We start from the raw sequence: 15,204 nt of genomic DNA on the forward strand, positions 1-15,204 counted from the left end.
CTTTAGAGAACCTTAATTTAGTTCTAACAGTATTTTAATGCATTATTATTTTTAACTCACTCCATTAATTCTTTTTATTCATATCACACCTCCTTGCTTTGACTGAAAGAGCCACATTCGCTCCCCTACCTTGAATGCAGCTCTGGACTGCCATTGTTGTATTTGCTTCCTCTCTCCCAAACACCGAAATCGGGTACACGATAGGCTCTTTCCACGCAAAACACAAGATTTTGAATGAAGGACACCTACAGGAAGGGAAGAAAGAGAAGTGACAGAAGGAAAATGAAAGTATATTTTCTTCTGTTCATTTTTTCAAAGACAAAGTTGTTTATCCTCAGCCATCATAATTGTGCCTTCCATCTCAGCAAATGATGTTCCCTAGTTCAGTTTTTAATCACAAAACATTAAGAGCTGTCCCAAATTAGGTAATGATGTGATTTATGCAAAAGTTCCTACAAAGCCAGGAATAAAAGTTATTTCATATTGAAGACACATGTTTGAAGAGCTCCAAAAAGGTGGTATTTTGATCTTTAGAAAAAAAAAAAGATTTGTCTTAAAAACATCATCAGAGAGCAACAGAAATTAAATTCTACAAGATTAGGACACAGAAACCTTGGTTCTGTTTCTTAAGGCATTCTAAGGGAATTCATACACCGAAGTTTTACTATATTAGCTCCAGATAAGGCATACTTATGCAGTTTCAAACACATCCCTTTAAAAACTCAAATAAAACTCTGACACAATTTATTATAATAAGTATCTCCTCTTAGATCAATATGCTTCAACTGAATACTGTGGTATTCAAGGCTATTTTAAGGTATTTAAAGTGTAACTATAGCTGGGCATACTTTTTCCTCATTTACACAGTTGAAAAAGACATTTGGAGTTGCTCGATTGTAGAAAAGTGAAACCGATGATAAATTTCACAGTTCACTCCAAAGAGTCCGCAGATTAGAATTTCCAGGAAATTTAACCACAAACACAAGATTTACACTGGTTCATTCACCAAAAGCATGGATTTCATCCCCTACCATCCAAATTATCCTAGGAAATTCTGTGGGAAAAGAAAATATTTATGACTGTAAACATATACGTGTCTATAAACACAACAATATCGGGAACCTACAGAGAAGGATTCACTTTATTACAGTCAAGTGATTTTTTTTTTAAATGAGTTACGAGATGAAATCCAAATCTTTTACTGAAAGTTATTTGCTTCCTTTTTAATTTGCCTGGATACCTCTATTTTGTCATATTTTTTCTCTCCATTTTTCTTTAAATCTTAATAAGTTACTATTTCTGATATACTCTTCATGCTAATACTGATCCATCAGCAATATATATAATTCTACACTTGATGTGTCTCTATACATTACACGTCTCTGCTAAAAATTCACCATGGGGAGCTCATGTACAATTATCTGTACACCAAATATTTTCATATCTAGTAACTTCAAGTCAGTCTTTACATAGGCCCAGTATTACACATCCCTGTAATTTAGCATTTGGTGGTATTAAAATAAACTTTCTTTGAATGAAGCTAGAACACTCAGTAATTAAGAGTGTGGCTTCTCCTATTTTTATCATTAACTGAAATTTAGATACATCAGCTAAATGAGTAAGCAAAAAGCACCACAGAGAAATATATAACCTTACCAATGACTTCCGATGACTTCCTACCCTGATGATGTTAGGAACACACAAACAAAAAAGTCAAGTTACAGATATTTTATGAGATTAACTAAGGGTTTCAAATAGCAGAACTACAAAAAAGAAAAAAGGCAGCAGATAACTCATTGCAACCTTAAATCTTCACGGGCATGTAAATGCTGTAACTAAGTCAATGCTACAGCACTTACAGAAATTATGGATTGCGTGTGTTAAGCTTACTTACCCAGAAGCCAAGCATGTGGAGAGCAAGGTGTAATAAAGAATACACATGCAGCATGGATGACTGTGAATACTAGTGTTACTCTCTTTTATGTGTAGATAACTGCTCTCAAATTCAGTCACTTGCATAATCATAAACCGTTCTCTTTGTTATGGATGCAAAGATGCAATTAAATTATTTTTTCGGCTGCAAACAGATGCAACTAGGGGGTAGCTCATCGACAGCTGCCATGCCTGACATCGAGCAGCCCAATATACAGGGATCGTCTCCGAAGCCCAGAGTTCTGTGTACAAACATACTCCTGCAGACAGCTTGCCAAATATCAACCATCTGCCGCTGTGCTAGCACTGCTTCAGAGCCCTCGCTCTACAAAGGGAAAGCGACTAAATATATCATACAATGATATCATTGGGAGGAAATATCCTACTTGGGTGTTTGGGTAGCAGATTGCCACATCCACAGTGCTGCCAGTGCCACTGTGCTGAATATTATCCAGAAAGAGAAGAAAACTGGAAACGCCATCATTAAGTGGCATTAGTAATATCTGAGAATACATGCAATTGTTGAAGCTCTACAAAGACTAACAGAACTCACAGGTCTGTGGCAAGATAACCTTAGCATGCATCTCCACAGACCACTGATTTCTAGAGCACAGTTGCAATGAAAACTACATCCTGACGGTGAAGTGGAGAAGATCCACTGACTGGAGAGTATGTACCCCTGCCCTTTTTCTGCAGATTCATTAATTAAATTCAAACATCTGGAGGTACTACAAATTGTAAGTCAAGCTAAGCAAATGCATAATTATATACATCTGCCTCCTCACAGACATGAAGGCAACTCAGAGAAAATAATATGGACGTATTGTATCATCTAACTAAGTGACAAAGGAGATGAGTTACATCACTTAGTTTTCTCATTATATAAAGAAAAAACGTTAATGAAGATGTTATAGAAATATAATGCAAGTATACTATTACTGGAAAAACGTCCCTTTTTAAAAAATGGTAGTACTGTAAGTGCATTAAAGCTTTTTAAGGCAATACAGCAGCAACTATTAAACAGTCCAGAGTAAATTTAAACAAATCCTGTCTCAAAACATAACCTCATTTTAGATCAGGACAGCAGGCTGTCCTGACATGACTTGTCCTCAAGTCAAGGCCATGGTGGCTATTATTATCTTATTTACACAACAGTTAACAATCTTACAAACATTTCTTGCCATGACATAAAATTGTTTTATTTTCAATTAAAGATACAGTAAAATTTCTTAACATCCATAGGTTCACATGCATTTGAAGAAAGTCTTTGAGCTTTAGAGAAAATTAACCCTACTATATTGAAATTCCACTGGGCAGAATGCTGTGACTGACAGCTTGAAATAATAGGGAAAAGCGAGGACAACATAACTAGAAGGTAACTATCCTTGCAGGCCTTTTAATTGTTGACCTTGTACCTTCCAGAAGTAACAGGGAACTACAGAGGCTTTCAATGTCAGTTACATTCACTCTTTTCCTATCTAACACTTTATTAGCTATTAATTTATTTCACTATCCATTCATTCAATTTATCTTTTCTGACTTCCACTAGAAGTGGAGAATATCTGCAGTGTATTTCCAGAAACGTTATGTTACAGTTGGGAATTAAATGAAACCAAGAAAAACCCCACAGCTTAATAAAGCATGTGTTTTAACATTGGAAATCAATTTTTACCTCATCTGTGTTGTAGATAATCTGCAGCCCTGAAGAGATCATCTCAACCAAATAGAGGAGAAATAATGACACAGCATTTATCTGAAGTAAATAAAGACAGAAAGGAAACTGTAATTAATTTTATGTTATTGGAGTCACTTGAACAAACAAGCTAAAAGTGGTACTACTCACTAACAAAGATGGTCCCACTGTAAAACAGTTTTGGTTCTTCAAAAATATTACCCTAATCTACCAATATCCTAGATGTAATAATGTGGAAAAAATCAAAAGGAAGAAATAGCATAAACAAGCATTGTCCTCTAAAACTTCTGTTGCAGTATCATTTTTAAATTATTCGAACTATGATATTAAAATGTTTTTCCTTAGGCATACTGCTTTGACTAACAGGCAGTCACTTTAGTTACAAGCTATTTCATGTTTACATATGTGACAAGTTATTCACAAGTAGAACATGAAGAAGGCAAGTAGCATAATGAATATTACAAAGCACATCTAAAAAGAAAAACATTTTATCCTTACCTGGAATTTTAGCATTATCAATTCACAGAAGTATAATTACAACATTTAGATATGATTATATTTATGAAAAACTGTTTTGTAGCTGTACACAGCATTTATTATTAACAGCATTTATCTTCACAGCTGTACAGATGAGCATCATAATGTCAATTTATTAATGAATCAAATAAAACTGCTTTTGGTACGCAGAATTCCAGTATAATTAAGAATTTTTACAACTTCAATAGAGAAATTAAGTTTATCACAATAACTTGCTTCAATGAGCTAAAAACCCACGATCTCAGTACCTGACATTTAGAGAAACCACCTAGAACAAAAAAACGGACTTTTATCTGAAACATAGCAAATTAAGGGTAAAGTCCAAAGCGCCAAGTACAGCAATAACAACAGATCAGCTACATAACATACTCCGTCCATTCTTCTCAACTGAACCACCTCAGTTACTCTATTTTCTGTTGTCTCCACTGAGCTGAAAACCCTGTTTTGACGTTTGCTGATGACAAAAAGGAACGTGCATTCGTGTTTATGGGAAAGGTTGAGTTACCACAAAAACTATCATACAGCGTTCCCGAGGTCCCAAAATTGCCGTCTCCTCCTGTAGATAAAATGTGCGTTTTCAGGAAGCTTCTCTGTGAATTCCAAAATGCTAACTTAGGATAACTCCACAAACCATTTTTCTCAGAACATGTATTTCCTGAATCCAGCATATTTAGTGTGCTAACTACTGAAGTGATGTTGTCACCACAAAATTTAGTAATTACTAACTTACTGCCAGTTCTGAATAATTTCGCTAGCAATTTCTGGACTAAAAAGAGTATGCAGAGTTATGGAATGCCATAGAACAAGGTCACTAACGCAAAAAGGGGTCTAAAAGGCAAAAAGAAGAAAAAAATGAGTAAATCAACTCTTTGGAAAATGAAAGACAAAATTACACAATGAATCGGACTATGAATCACTACACAAAATAGGGAGCAACTATTTGTAACTAGAAGCTGCTGACTGTGAACATTAAATCTATACTATGAATAAAAATTTCTCAGACTTACAGAAAACTAAGCTGAGTATGTTAATAAAAAACAAAATACTCAATGTAAGATTACTCTAAATCTTTTGCTTTACTGACTAATTCAATATTTTATTGCCAAGATTACTTGATAGCCACCTGTTGGGTCTCAAAAAGAAGCAACTGCATAAAACCTCAACAATCTACCTCCACAAATCTGTTATTTCAGTTCCTTCTGACCAAAACATACCACCGAGTTACACTTCCAAACAGTGTGTCTTTTTCATCAAAACATACAGAATGAATCTTGATTTTATCAAGTACAACACATCTAACACAAATCTAAACAGAGACAGTTGTATCATGAAAGAATGGAGACAACAATAACATTATTTAAAATAAGCCAAACTTTCATTTACATGCACATGCATTTTTTACCTGAAGGTGACCATATTCCTTAGGGGAGAGGACCTCATCTCCAGTGTGTGCACTGAAAACGGAATGAAGACATTCAGATGGTTTGGGGTCTTGCTTAAATTGCTGAACCTAAAGGTGAATTAAAGGCAAAACACTAAAATTGTTGACTTCCATTTTGTATGTTTGGCAACCACAAATTCACTATATAACTCGTCTTTCAAAATTTCTCAATATAACCACCATGTAAAACTTAAAAACTACAGTTCTCGAATTTTGTCAGAAAATATTGTATGCATACTTCAAGTATACACATTCTTAGACAATACAAATATTCAACCCATTTATCTAATCTAGCTAGGTCTGGTAGAAAAAAAAAAAAAGGCCGTAAGAGCTATAGATGCTTAGTCACTTTCAAATTCTGGGCAAGCATCACCTCATGTTACTGGAGCTGAAATCTTAGAAGAAAGCACATTGAAGCATATCACGCCTACCCTGAATTCACAGATCTGAAATGCACACCCGGAGCCCTGCCCGTCATCCCTGAGCTGGGTTACCACCTGTCCCTAGCAGAGCACCAGACACTCCAGCTACTCTCAGATATGGGGCCGCTCCTCTCCTCACCTCCCTGGCCTGTTCCAAAACACCGGGATCCATTCGTCACAGTAGGCCAGATACTGGAGCTATCCTACCCTGTCTCTGTGATCCCAGGCCACTGTAGCCCCGGAGCTGCACACATACTTCAGGTCCTCCTTCTCCCCCATGCTGCAGGTACCAGCGTACGGGTGTTTCTGAGAGGCACCCGTGCAGGCTGATTTCCCAGGATGGGTATGAGAGCTTTCTTCTCCATCCTGCTGTCCTACAGGCACCTCCTTATTCCCATACATACACGTGGGACAGTTCCAGTGCAGGTAATGCTCTGAGCCTCCTGTTCACATCACCCCAGGCAGGCCCTTTCCTCACCTACCCCATCCACTGCTTCCTTACTTGATTGTTGAGCACTTTCTCTCCCCCCACCTCACCATTCCTAGTTTAAGAGCCCAAAACTCATGTTGGGAACAACAATTTTTATGCATCACGATCCATGCAAGTTAATAATCATTAAGAAAAAAATAATTAGTAATGTCATTAATGATAATATTTTTAAGCCTTCTGGGTTATAGACCTGCAAAAATGTTCAGAAATTGACACATATAGATCATATAACAAATGAAAAGTTGCAAGAGCTAAGAATACCTAGTATAAAAGATCTATTTTGGTGAACACAGTTTGTGCATTTCAGATGTACACTGAAATGTTTACAGATACTAGAAGATACTAGCTGATAGCTTAAAAAGAAATCATAAACATCATCGATAGGAAGAATAGTACCCCAGATTAAAATGATTTTTATTCATGGACATTCTATCACTGGATCTCAGAATAAACCTCTGTGATACTGAATCTCTTAGCATGGAGATGCAACGCATTAAGAGGAATTACTAATACAAGATGTTAACAACAAAGGAGTGACAATTTTAAAAGAACTTTTAAAGTAGGTTTGATTCCTTTTTCATCTCAAAATACAATGTTTGCTACTTTACAAAATCATTTGTGAAAATCAGCACTGCCAGAGAGCTGCCAACAGGGCAGAGAAAGGAAATCAAATTCACAAAGAATACAATGAAGGTAACACAAGAAGATCCTACTCCATAATTTCTCAAGTTGTGCTATGCTCTCCAAGAATCAGTTTTCAAATTTTATAACCAGCATTGCCACTACCTGGTCCACACTTCACAACATTTCCAACACTGATCTTACATCTATGGGATATTCTTCTCTACCAATAAATCACACATAGCATTTAGCATATGCCTCAGAAGCAAGACTGAATAATATTTTGTGGAGTTACCCTATTTAGTCCATGAACACATTCAAGATATTTTAGATTATAAGTCATATGTTCATTAGTAACAGAATATAACATCTGCAATTTTTGTCACAAGCAGCAGCGTCTATTCAAGTCACACCTTAGGTATATGCAATTCATATTATTAAAAAATATCTTCCTTCTACACGAGGCCAGCACATACACAGTCTCTCAGAATAAAGTCTGGTTTCAATTAGGTCTCTTAGGTACCAGAGACTGTTTACTAATACACTGTAGGAAGAGAGAAGCATTTATACTAATCAAGGCAAAAACTGACAATCAGTATGTCAGCAGTGTGACACCTGTGTTAATTTAATAATCATTATTCATATCTGCACTCATCATCCTCAAAACAAACCACTGCTTGTCGAAGAGAAAAACAGCAGCTCAAATGTAACAGGATCAATTTAGGTCAAGATTATTAACAAATATAAGACTATAAAGAAACAGATTAAGAAAACTGAGAAAAAAAACCCTTGTCAGCAAAAATACAACTGGCAATATACTTGATTATTATTATCGTTATTATTACTACTGATATCACATGCCTACCAACCTTACATTTCAATTCATGTGCTCAGATATGATGGAAGCTATGTGGTAACAGGAAAATTATTTTTAATAATACAGTTAAAATGTAGCGACATGAAACTTAAATTAAGCACAAGGAATACAAACATTTAACTACCTGTAGAATTACTGCTGACCACTGTGCAAAATTAATGCATCACATCTAAATTTTGATAAGGAGAAGCCCCAAATATTCAAGAATATTCAGGGTATACTCAGAAGAGGATTACGGGCTGAATAAATCAACCGTATTATAAAATAACTAAATTATTCTGTTTTCTTATTCATTTTAGGTGGCTGCCCTTCTGAATTTACACCACCAGGTCAAAGAACATTGGAAAGTGGCTGCTGAAGAAATTAATCAAAATGATCACCTAGGGAAGGAGAACAACTACAAATGCAGTAATGAAGTTAACAGTGCAAAGAAAACTCTGTGGCCGTAGCTAACATAAATTCTAAATGTTTTAATTTTAAGCACTAAAAAGACATTAAAAAAACCCAATTACTAATGGTCTGATGTTTAAATGGGATAAATAACTGCCACTGTAATCCAAAGAAATTCCAAGTATGCTCTGCAGTTTACTTTGCAAAATGCTCATGTCCTCTACGCCCTAAAACAATGCTGTGTCCTAACAACAGTGAAGCGGCGGTTCTTAGCTAGGCCACAAAGTGACACTGCATTCTTCTTTCGAATTTTATGTACATTTAGAAGTTAGTTTTTGCAGTTTAATTAATCCCTTAGAATTAAGTGAGTGCTTGTGTCCACACTACAGTGTTTTACCTTATCAGCCTGACGCATGTAGCAGTAGAGAATTCCTCTCATACACTTTATAGCAGAATGCTCCAGTTCATGAGTCCTTCCCTTGTCATCATCAATGCGCCTGGGTAAGAGAGATAACTCATAAAACAAATTGGAAATGCATTGGGGGGGAAAAAGAAGAAAAAGACACATCAGTGCTCTGCAATATCAAGTATTTAACTAAGACTGTTGTACAGTGGTGCCCACACTCATATCAACATATTTACAGACCTATCCATCCTTCCTTTCTAAAAAAAAAACCCACAACTTTATGTTGCAGATTAGACGAACGTTCCTATTTAAAAATAAAAAGAAACAAAATCCTTGCTGTTCTGTGTTCCTTGAGAGATCCAAAACATACTTGTTCATTACATGTCTCTCAGACAAATACGCAGAAGAGCAATGCTCCCTGCTATTTCACAGTCCACTCTATAGCTGTTACTAATTTGCTTACAGGTAAGTGGATGATAACTACGCCAGAAAGCACATCCTTTTCCACCACACTTGACATGTTGTAGCTAGCAAGGAAGACAGTCACTATCAATTCCTAAATACACATTTCTCAGCATTCAAGGATTCAGTCTCCTGTGAGTATCCAGATTGTTACTACAGGCCTGCTTCTACTCTGAACTCTCCTACATTTAAAATGAGCAGTATTCCTTCAGTACAGTTTGCCACAACAGTCTTTATTTTTAATAGCATGCATTAATTCCTCTGTTTCAGAATATTGGTACCAATTAGATGAAAACATGTCTACTTAACAAAAGCAGAGTGATATTTTTTAACTTAGTAGCTACATAAATATTTTTATTGATATTTGGAAATAGGTACCCTCTCTACGGGTTTGCAAAACTTCTTTTGATAAAGCTTCATCGTTTAAAATACTCCTGGGGAACTGTATAACAGAAAGAACGCAATGTGGCAGAGGTGTGAGTTTAGAGGTTCCTCACCTGTAAGCAAGGGCTAATGCCCAGGCACAGGCCGCACAGTAAAGGCTGTCGTGTACTTTGGCCTTTTGGTTCTCCCCGTAAGTCTTTGTAGGAAACAGACCTGTGGTTGGGCTTTGATGAAGCAGCAACGTTGACTTAACTAGAAAAATGAAAAAATAAAAAAATGGTACCAACGACAGTTATGTTTCTCCCAGTTTCTATATAGATTTTTAGGAATAAATCAAGATGTGAACAACCTGTCAGGGCATGTACAACACAAAGCAGAAGCGGAAGAAAGGTAAGGAGAAAGAAACACACACAAAATTTATGTTGCTTTTTCAGTCAAACTAGGCCTTTTTACAAAACAATCAGTATTCAAAACTATTTATATGGCTTTGTTCTAGTATAACTCACTCTGTATAGGATCTCTACAATGCAACCCAGTAACTTCCCCTTCATGAAAACAGAACAAAAAAAAAGAGAGGGGGTTAATTAGATAATTTAGATAGTTACACTGTGCAGAACTCTACTTCCATAAAAGTTATTTTTCCAACTTAGGTCAAATGATTGTATCAATTTTAAAAAATAAAAAGAAAAGACTGAATAAGGAAAAAAAAAGGGTAACTGCAACTATTTAACTCTACCTTGACATAAAAATAGAACAAGATGAGAATTTTCAATTTGGACAAACTAAATTAGAAAAAATACTAAATAACACTTTATTTCTTTCTGTACCTTAATATTTCACATTTTGTGTTTTCCTAAAACTGTATAACAAGCATGCTACAAGACTGAAGCTAGGCTTCATGTCCTTGAACATGACTGCTCTAACAATAAACTGTCCATTATAAGACAAGAAAGCATTTTGTCCTCAGAATATTATCAAGCATGGATTTTTAAAAGCCTCTTTATTGTCTACGTATTAGAAATTTATTTTAAAATGAGAAATTTATTTTATCTATTTATTTATTTTAAAATTAGAAATTTATTTTAAATGACAATTACAAGGTTTTATAGCTTTTTGCATTATATTCTTAATTATATTCTTGCATTATATTCCTCTTTACCTTATAACAAGAACTTTGATAAACCCTTACCTCAGAAACGCTGTAATACAGATTACAGTAACATGAAGTATAAATTCAATTGTAAATTTTTACTGAGGCAGCAGACTGCTTGCAACCTAAGTGCCCAACGGATAAATAGGAAGCACCACTGAAGATCTGCTGCTGCCAAGCATTCCAAGTAAACTGAACAGCCATATCCTCCTTATGAAAGACAAAAGCAACGCATCTACAAAAAGCAATGCATCTATGGACAGACCAAGTACAATTCACAGATTTCACTTCAAAAAGTGATTTGAATGGAGTCTCATCCCACATTTTTAGAATAATGGAAAAATTGTTCACTATTCCATGCACTTACCTGACTAAAATGTAAAAAAAAAAATAAATTGTAAAATTAAAGTCAATTACACAGCCATCAAAACCAATGACTTTAGAATATGGGTAGGGCTTTATTAGAACACAAATCTTTCAAAACCCAAAACAATCAAAACACACCATTGTTTCTTTAATGTGCATGGATTTGGCTTAAAATGATCTCATAACGAAAAGGAAAACATTAAAGTTGGCTTAAAATGTCAGCTATCAGATAAAATTTTGGCACTAAAATACATTATGGCACTGTTAACAAAAAAATAACTTCTCACTGACCAGCTTGTCAAACTCTTTTAAAAGTGCTACAAGAAAACTTCTTCCCACTTAAATGTTTCCTCAGCAGTATCTGGCTGATGCCATACTAGTACACTATCACTTTATCCAAAATAATTGTAAATGCGGTTTTACAGCTGGACTGAATTTCCAACACACATTTACATTTTCAGCAAGAAGTGTAATTCAGTCCTCCAGTTTTTGCATGTTTCAAGCTCTCAACAGAAAATTAGAAACGTATCCCCAAGTAGGAATAATGATATTTAACGTGTAAATACCAATTCTCATTTATACCTAGGTCAGTTCAGGCATAAAAAACTGTCAGCAGATTACCTTTACTCCTCCCAATCCAAGACTATCAGGTGTAACTCAGAATCTATTCTACCATTTAACAAAGGCAGATAACAATTTTGAATGCTATTTACAGGTTATGATTTTTCAAGCAATGTATGAAACATCCAAATATATGTGTTAGATTATCACGGTAATCTTATGAGGAACTGTATTAACAGAACCCTTTACCTCCCAGAAAATAAAAAACCTTATTAAAGACTGTAGATATTATCTACGACAAAACTAATTACTGTCATAACCCATAACTGTAAATATTTTAGTAAGCTACACTGAAAATCTTTCATGGCAGCAAGAATTATTAACTTACCAATTCGGTAATAATGATCTAATTTATCCCACAGACTTTCCCCCTCTGGTTTTACAAGGTTAATACTTTTAAGTGGCTCATAAATTGAACCTAAAACAAGAGAAGAAACAAAATAAAGATCAGAATTTGTTTCATAATTTTACTACTGCTAAAAACCACCAAAATACGATTTTTTCATGTTTGTTATACAGAAGCACAGTTTATTGAATTTCAAGTCAAACAAAGGGTATAATTTCTATAATATTGGAGAAGAAAATTCTATACACATTTATTGCTACAATACCTTTCCCCACAAACAAGATCTCCATCTGGATCTCCACTGCCTTGTACATAGTCAGGTATAACAAATGCTACATAAATGTAGAGTTTAATTATTGAAGACAGCCTACTGAATGTTAAGAATTTCATAGGAATATTGTCTTAGAAGTACGCTGTAGACCAAAATGCTAAAGATACATAGAAAAACAGAAGGAAGAATGACAAAAGTAGCCCAATTTTTGCCATTACTTCTCTACCTGCCTTCTAAGATGGTGAACATGTAGAATAGTGTTAATGGTTTACCTATCGTTACCTCTTCTCCACCCATGACCACAATAAGCCTCGCTGATTCATGCCCTGAATCAAAAAAGGGACAGCCTGTTCTCACATAGAATAGCTTAAACAATCTATACCAACAGATACCTATATTCCAGAGAAATACAATGTTATAAAATCCTCATCTTTGCTTCCCAGTGGCTCGCATATTGACTGCTTCTCTACTTGCACCTGAAAAGTCCTGCTTTCCTGACAGCTGAAATGAGCTACCCATCAGAAAGACACAATTTCTTACAATTTCTGGGGTAAACCATTTCTGGCTTCTAATTTCAGAGTAACATACTGCTCTTCTGCTGAAAACCACTCTGGCTCTATTCAGTGTTCTGCATGGCAAGATTGCCCATAGAGCCACTCGGTCCCGGGGAGGGATGAGGAGGTGCCCTTCCCAGGCGGCACACTGTCCTTCCCAGCAGCTCAGGGACACCGACTGCCAGGGAAACCCAGCCAGGCAGCAGCTCTGGCAGGCTGCAGCCCAGCGCTCCCATTCTGGCTGCCTCTTTCACAGTCCCAGCACATCCCCAAGCGTTACACAGGAGGTTGCCCATAGACAGGACTCTCGCCCATACAAAATGAATGTGTGTGGAATGCTGACGGAAGCTTTATTAATCAAGTCCTTTGGTGGGGAGACTGGAAAATGTTTCTTGCCCCCCAAGGAACTGAAACTTCACCCACTAAATTAGTACTACTTTTGCTTTGCAATCATAGTACCCAAAATAAATAAATAAATCCACCCCTCCTTGAGCAGTCCCCTGCTCCCATGTGTAGATTCTCTGGTGAGGCTTACAAACACATCGGAGCTTCCCCTACAGCCTTTCCTTTCCTCACAGGAAGAAGTTACGCTACCAACAGTACGTGCATGTGGAGAAAGGGACAGAAAGGGAAGCACAGAGAGCCAAATTTATTTGAGTTGCCTGAAGAAAGAAAGCTAAAAGAAATGAAATTTTTCTGTAATGGAAGATACAAGCTTGTAGTATATCACACCTTTTGAATGTTGTGCTTAAAAATCAACATTCTGAACCAACTTTTCAAAGCAATTTTATTTTCCTACATCTTTTTGCCTAGGCATCTGTGTTGTCCATAAGAAGATTTGTAATTTACATTGTTACACTATTAACTGTTATCTTGCACAAGCACACAATACAGTGACCTGCAGTAACTGTGATTTTATAAGGTGATTTAGTGAAAGTAGGACAGAATATGCACAGGAAAAAAATCTTCAGGAAGTCACTTGTTACATAAAAACTAGCAAATTTAGGAGAACTATTCACTTACTACATTTTCAAAGACAAAATAAAGATTCTTACTCTTAGATTTGTCAACTGTATAACACAGAGTACACTGTCTTTTGCGTGTGAAATAGGTTCAGAATGTCCATTTCTAGCAGACTGTTAATCCCAGTATTGCAATGTCACAAACAGTTGAGTATTCACAGGCACACACACATTTATACACAGAAGTCAAATGTTTCTAAAATAAAATTGTTCTGATTTACATACTTACCAGACAAACTGTGACCCTCTGTGGCCAACAGAGAAACAAAATAAAGTTATCATGAACAAAAAACATATTCTTCTATATGAGAGCATTCAAAATTTCAACTTAGTGCAGAAAAATGACTGAACAGAATAAAGAGCATGAAATTGTCAATGCACCATCATCTACAAACTATATTCTTTTAGATGTTTGAAACTTTGCTGACAGAAAAAAAATTAGTCAGACTACTGATGAAACAAAAAAGTAAAATAAACTCAAAAAGTAGTTTTATGCCTTGACAGTACTCCTTAAAACCACTCCTAATACAACTAAGTAAACTTGTTTTAAAATCAAGGTTTTCCACACACTCTTCATTAATTCCTCATTAGCATCTATATAGTTTATGTTTTGCTTAGGTGTCTACAGCATTCGACTGGACAAATCCTGTGGTAAATTATGTTTTATTAGTAGCACAATCTAATCTAAAGCAAGAAACAGGCAGGACAAACATGAAGCTAGCTGCTCCTTACGTGTGGTTTTGTATGAGACCATAACTCAGTGGAAGTTATTTTTAGGACAGCTAAAAAAAGCCCCTCTACACTCTTTTCCAAAACCTATTTAACAGTTCTTTCCAGCAAGATTGAAAGATATTCTCAATTGCATATCTAAAATAGATTTTTCAAACTGAAAAAAAATACAGCAGCAAGACTGCAACACTTAAGCATAAAACAATGGCACATGTACCCTTGAGTTTGCAGTTTGTACGTTATCATTCAGAAGAAACAGAATGAGGATATCAATTTCAAATACTATTTTTCACAAATATGTCATTTCATTCTAACCATACAGAGAGAGTTTTATTTTAGGTAAATAGGCTAGGAAGGAACATAAAATATATTTTGTTGATCTAGAATTCTTCAGTTGTATATCAGTGCAACAAACCTATAGAAAATTTCAACCGGGTACATGGCAGTTCAAACTTAGGATTATACAAAGAATGAAATATGCCCATTATTT

At 35.6% G+C, this 15,204-nt stretch overlaps 1 protein-coding gene across 2 annotated transcripts in view; it reads right to left on the bottom strand.

Moving 5' to 3' along the window:
- PHKB (phosphorylase kinase, beta) overlaps window positions 1-15,204 on the bottom strand; it is a 65,276-nt gene that overhangs the window by 46,817 nt on the left and 3,255 nt on the right. For both annotated transcript variants that reach the window (XM_009871372.1, XM_009871373.1), the window contains exons 2-7: window positions 12,121-12,210; window positions 9,769-9,907; window positions 8,801-8,900; window positions 5,565-5,672; window positions 3,605-3,685; window positions 130-245 (exon numbers count right to left, since the gene is read on the bottom strand). In XM_009871372.1, the coding sequence (XP_009869674.1) occupies window positions 130-245; window positions 3,605-3,685; window positions 5,565-5,672; window positions 8,801-8,900; window positions 9,769-9,907; window positions 12,121-12,210 (634 nt within the window). The remainder of the gene's footprint in view (window positions 1-129; window positions 246-3,604; window positions 3,686-5,564; window positions 5,673-8,800; window positions 8,901-9,768; window positions 9,908-12,120; window positions 12,211-15,204) is intronic.

This window comes from Apaloderma vittatum, unplaced genomic scaffold, assembly GCF_000703405.1.
Source record: "Apaloderma vittatum isolate BGI_N311 unplaced genomic scaffold, ASM70340v1 scaffold15376, whole genome shotgun sequence".
Classification (NCBI taxonomy): Eukaryota; Metazoa; Chordata; class Aves; order Trogoniformes; family Trogonidae; genus Apaloderma; species Apaloderma vittatum.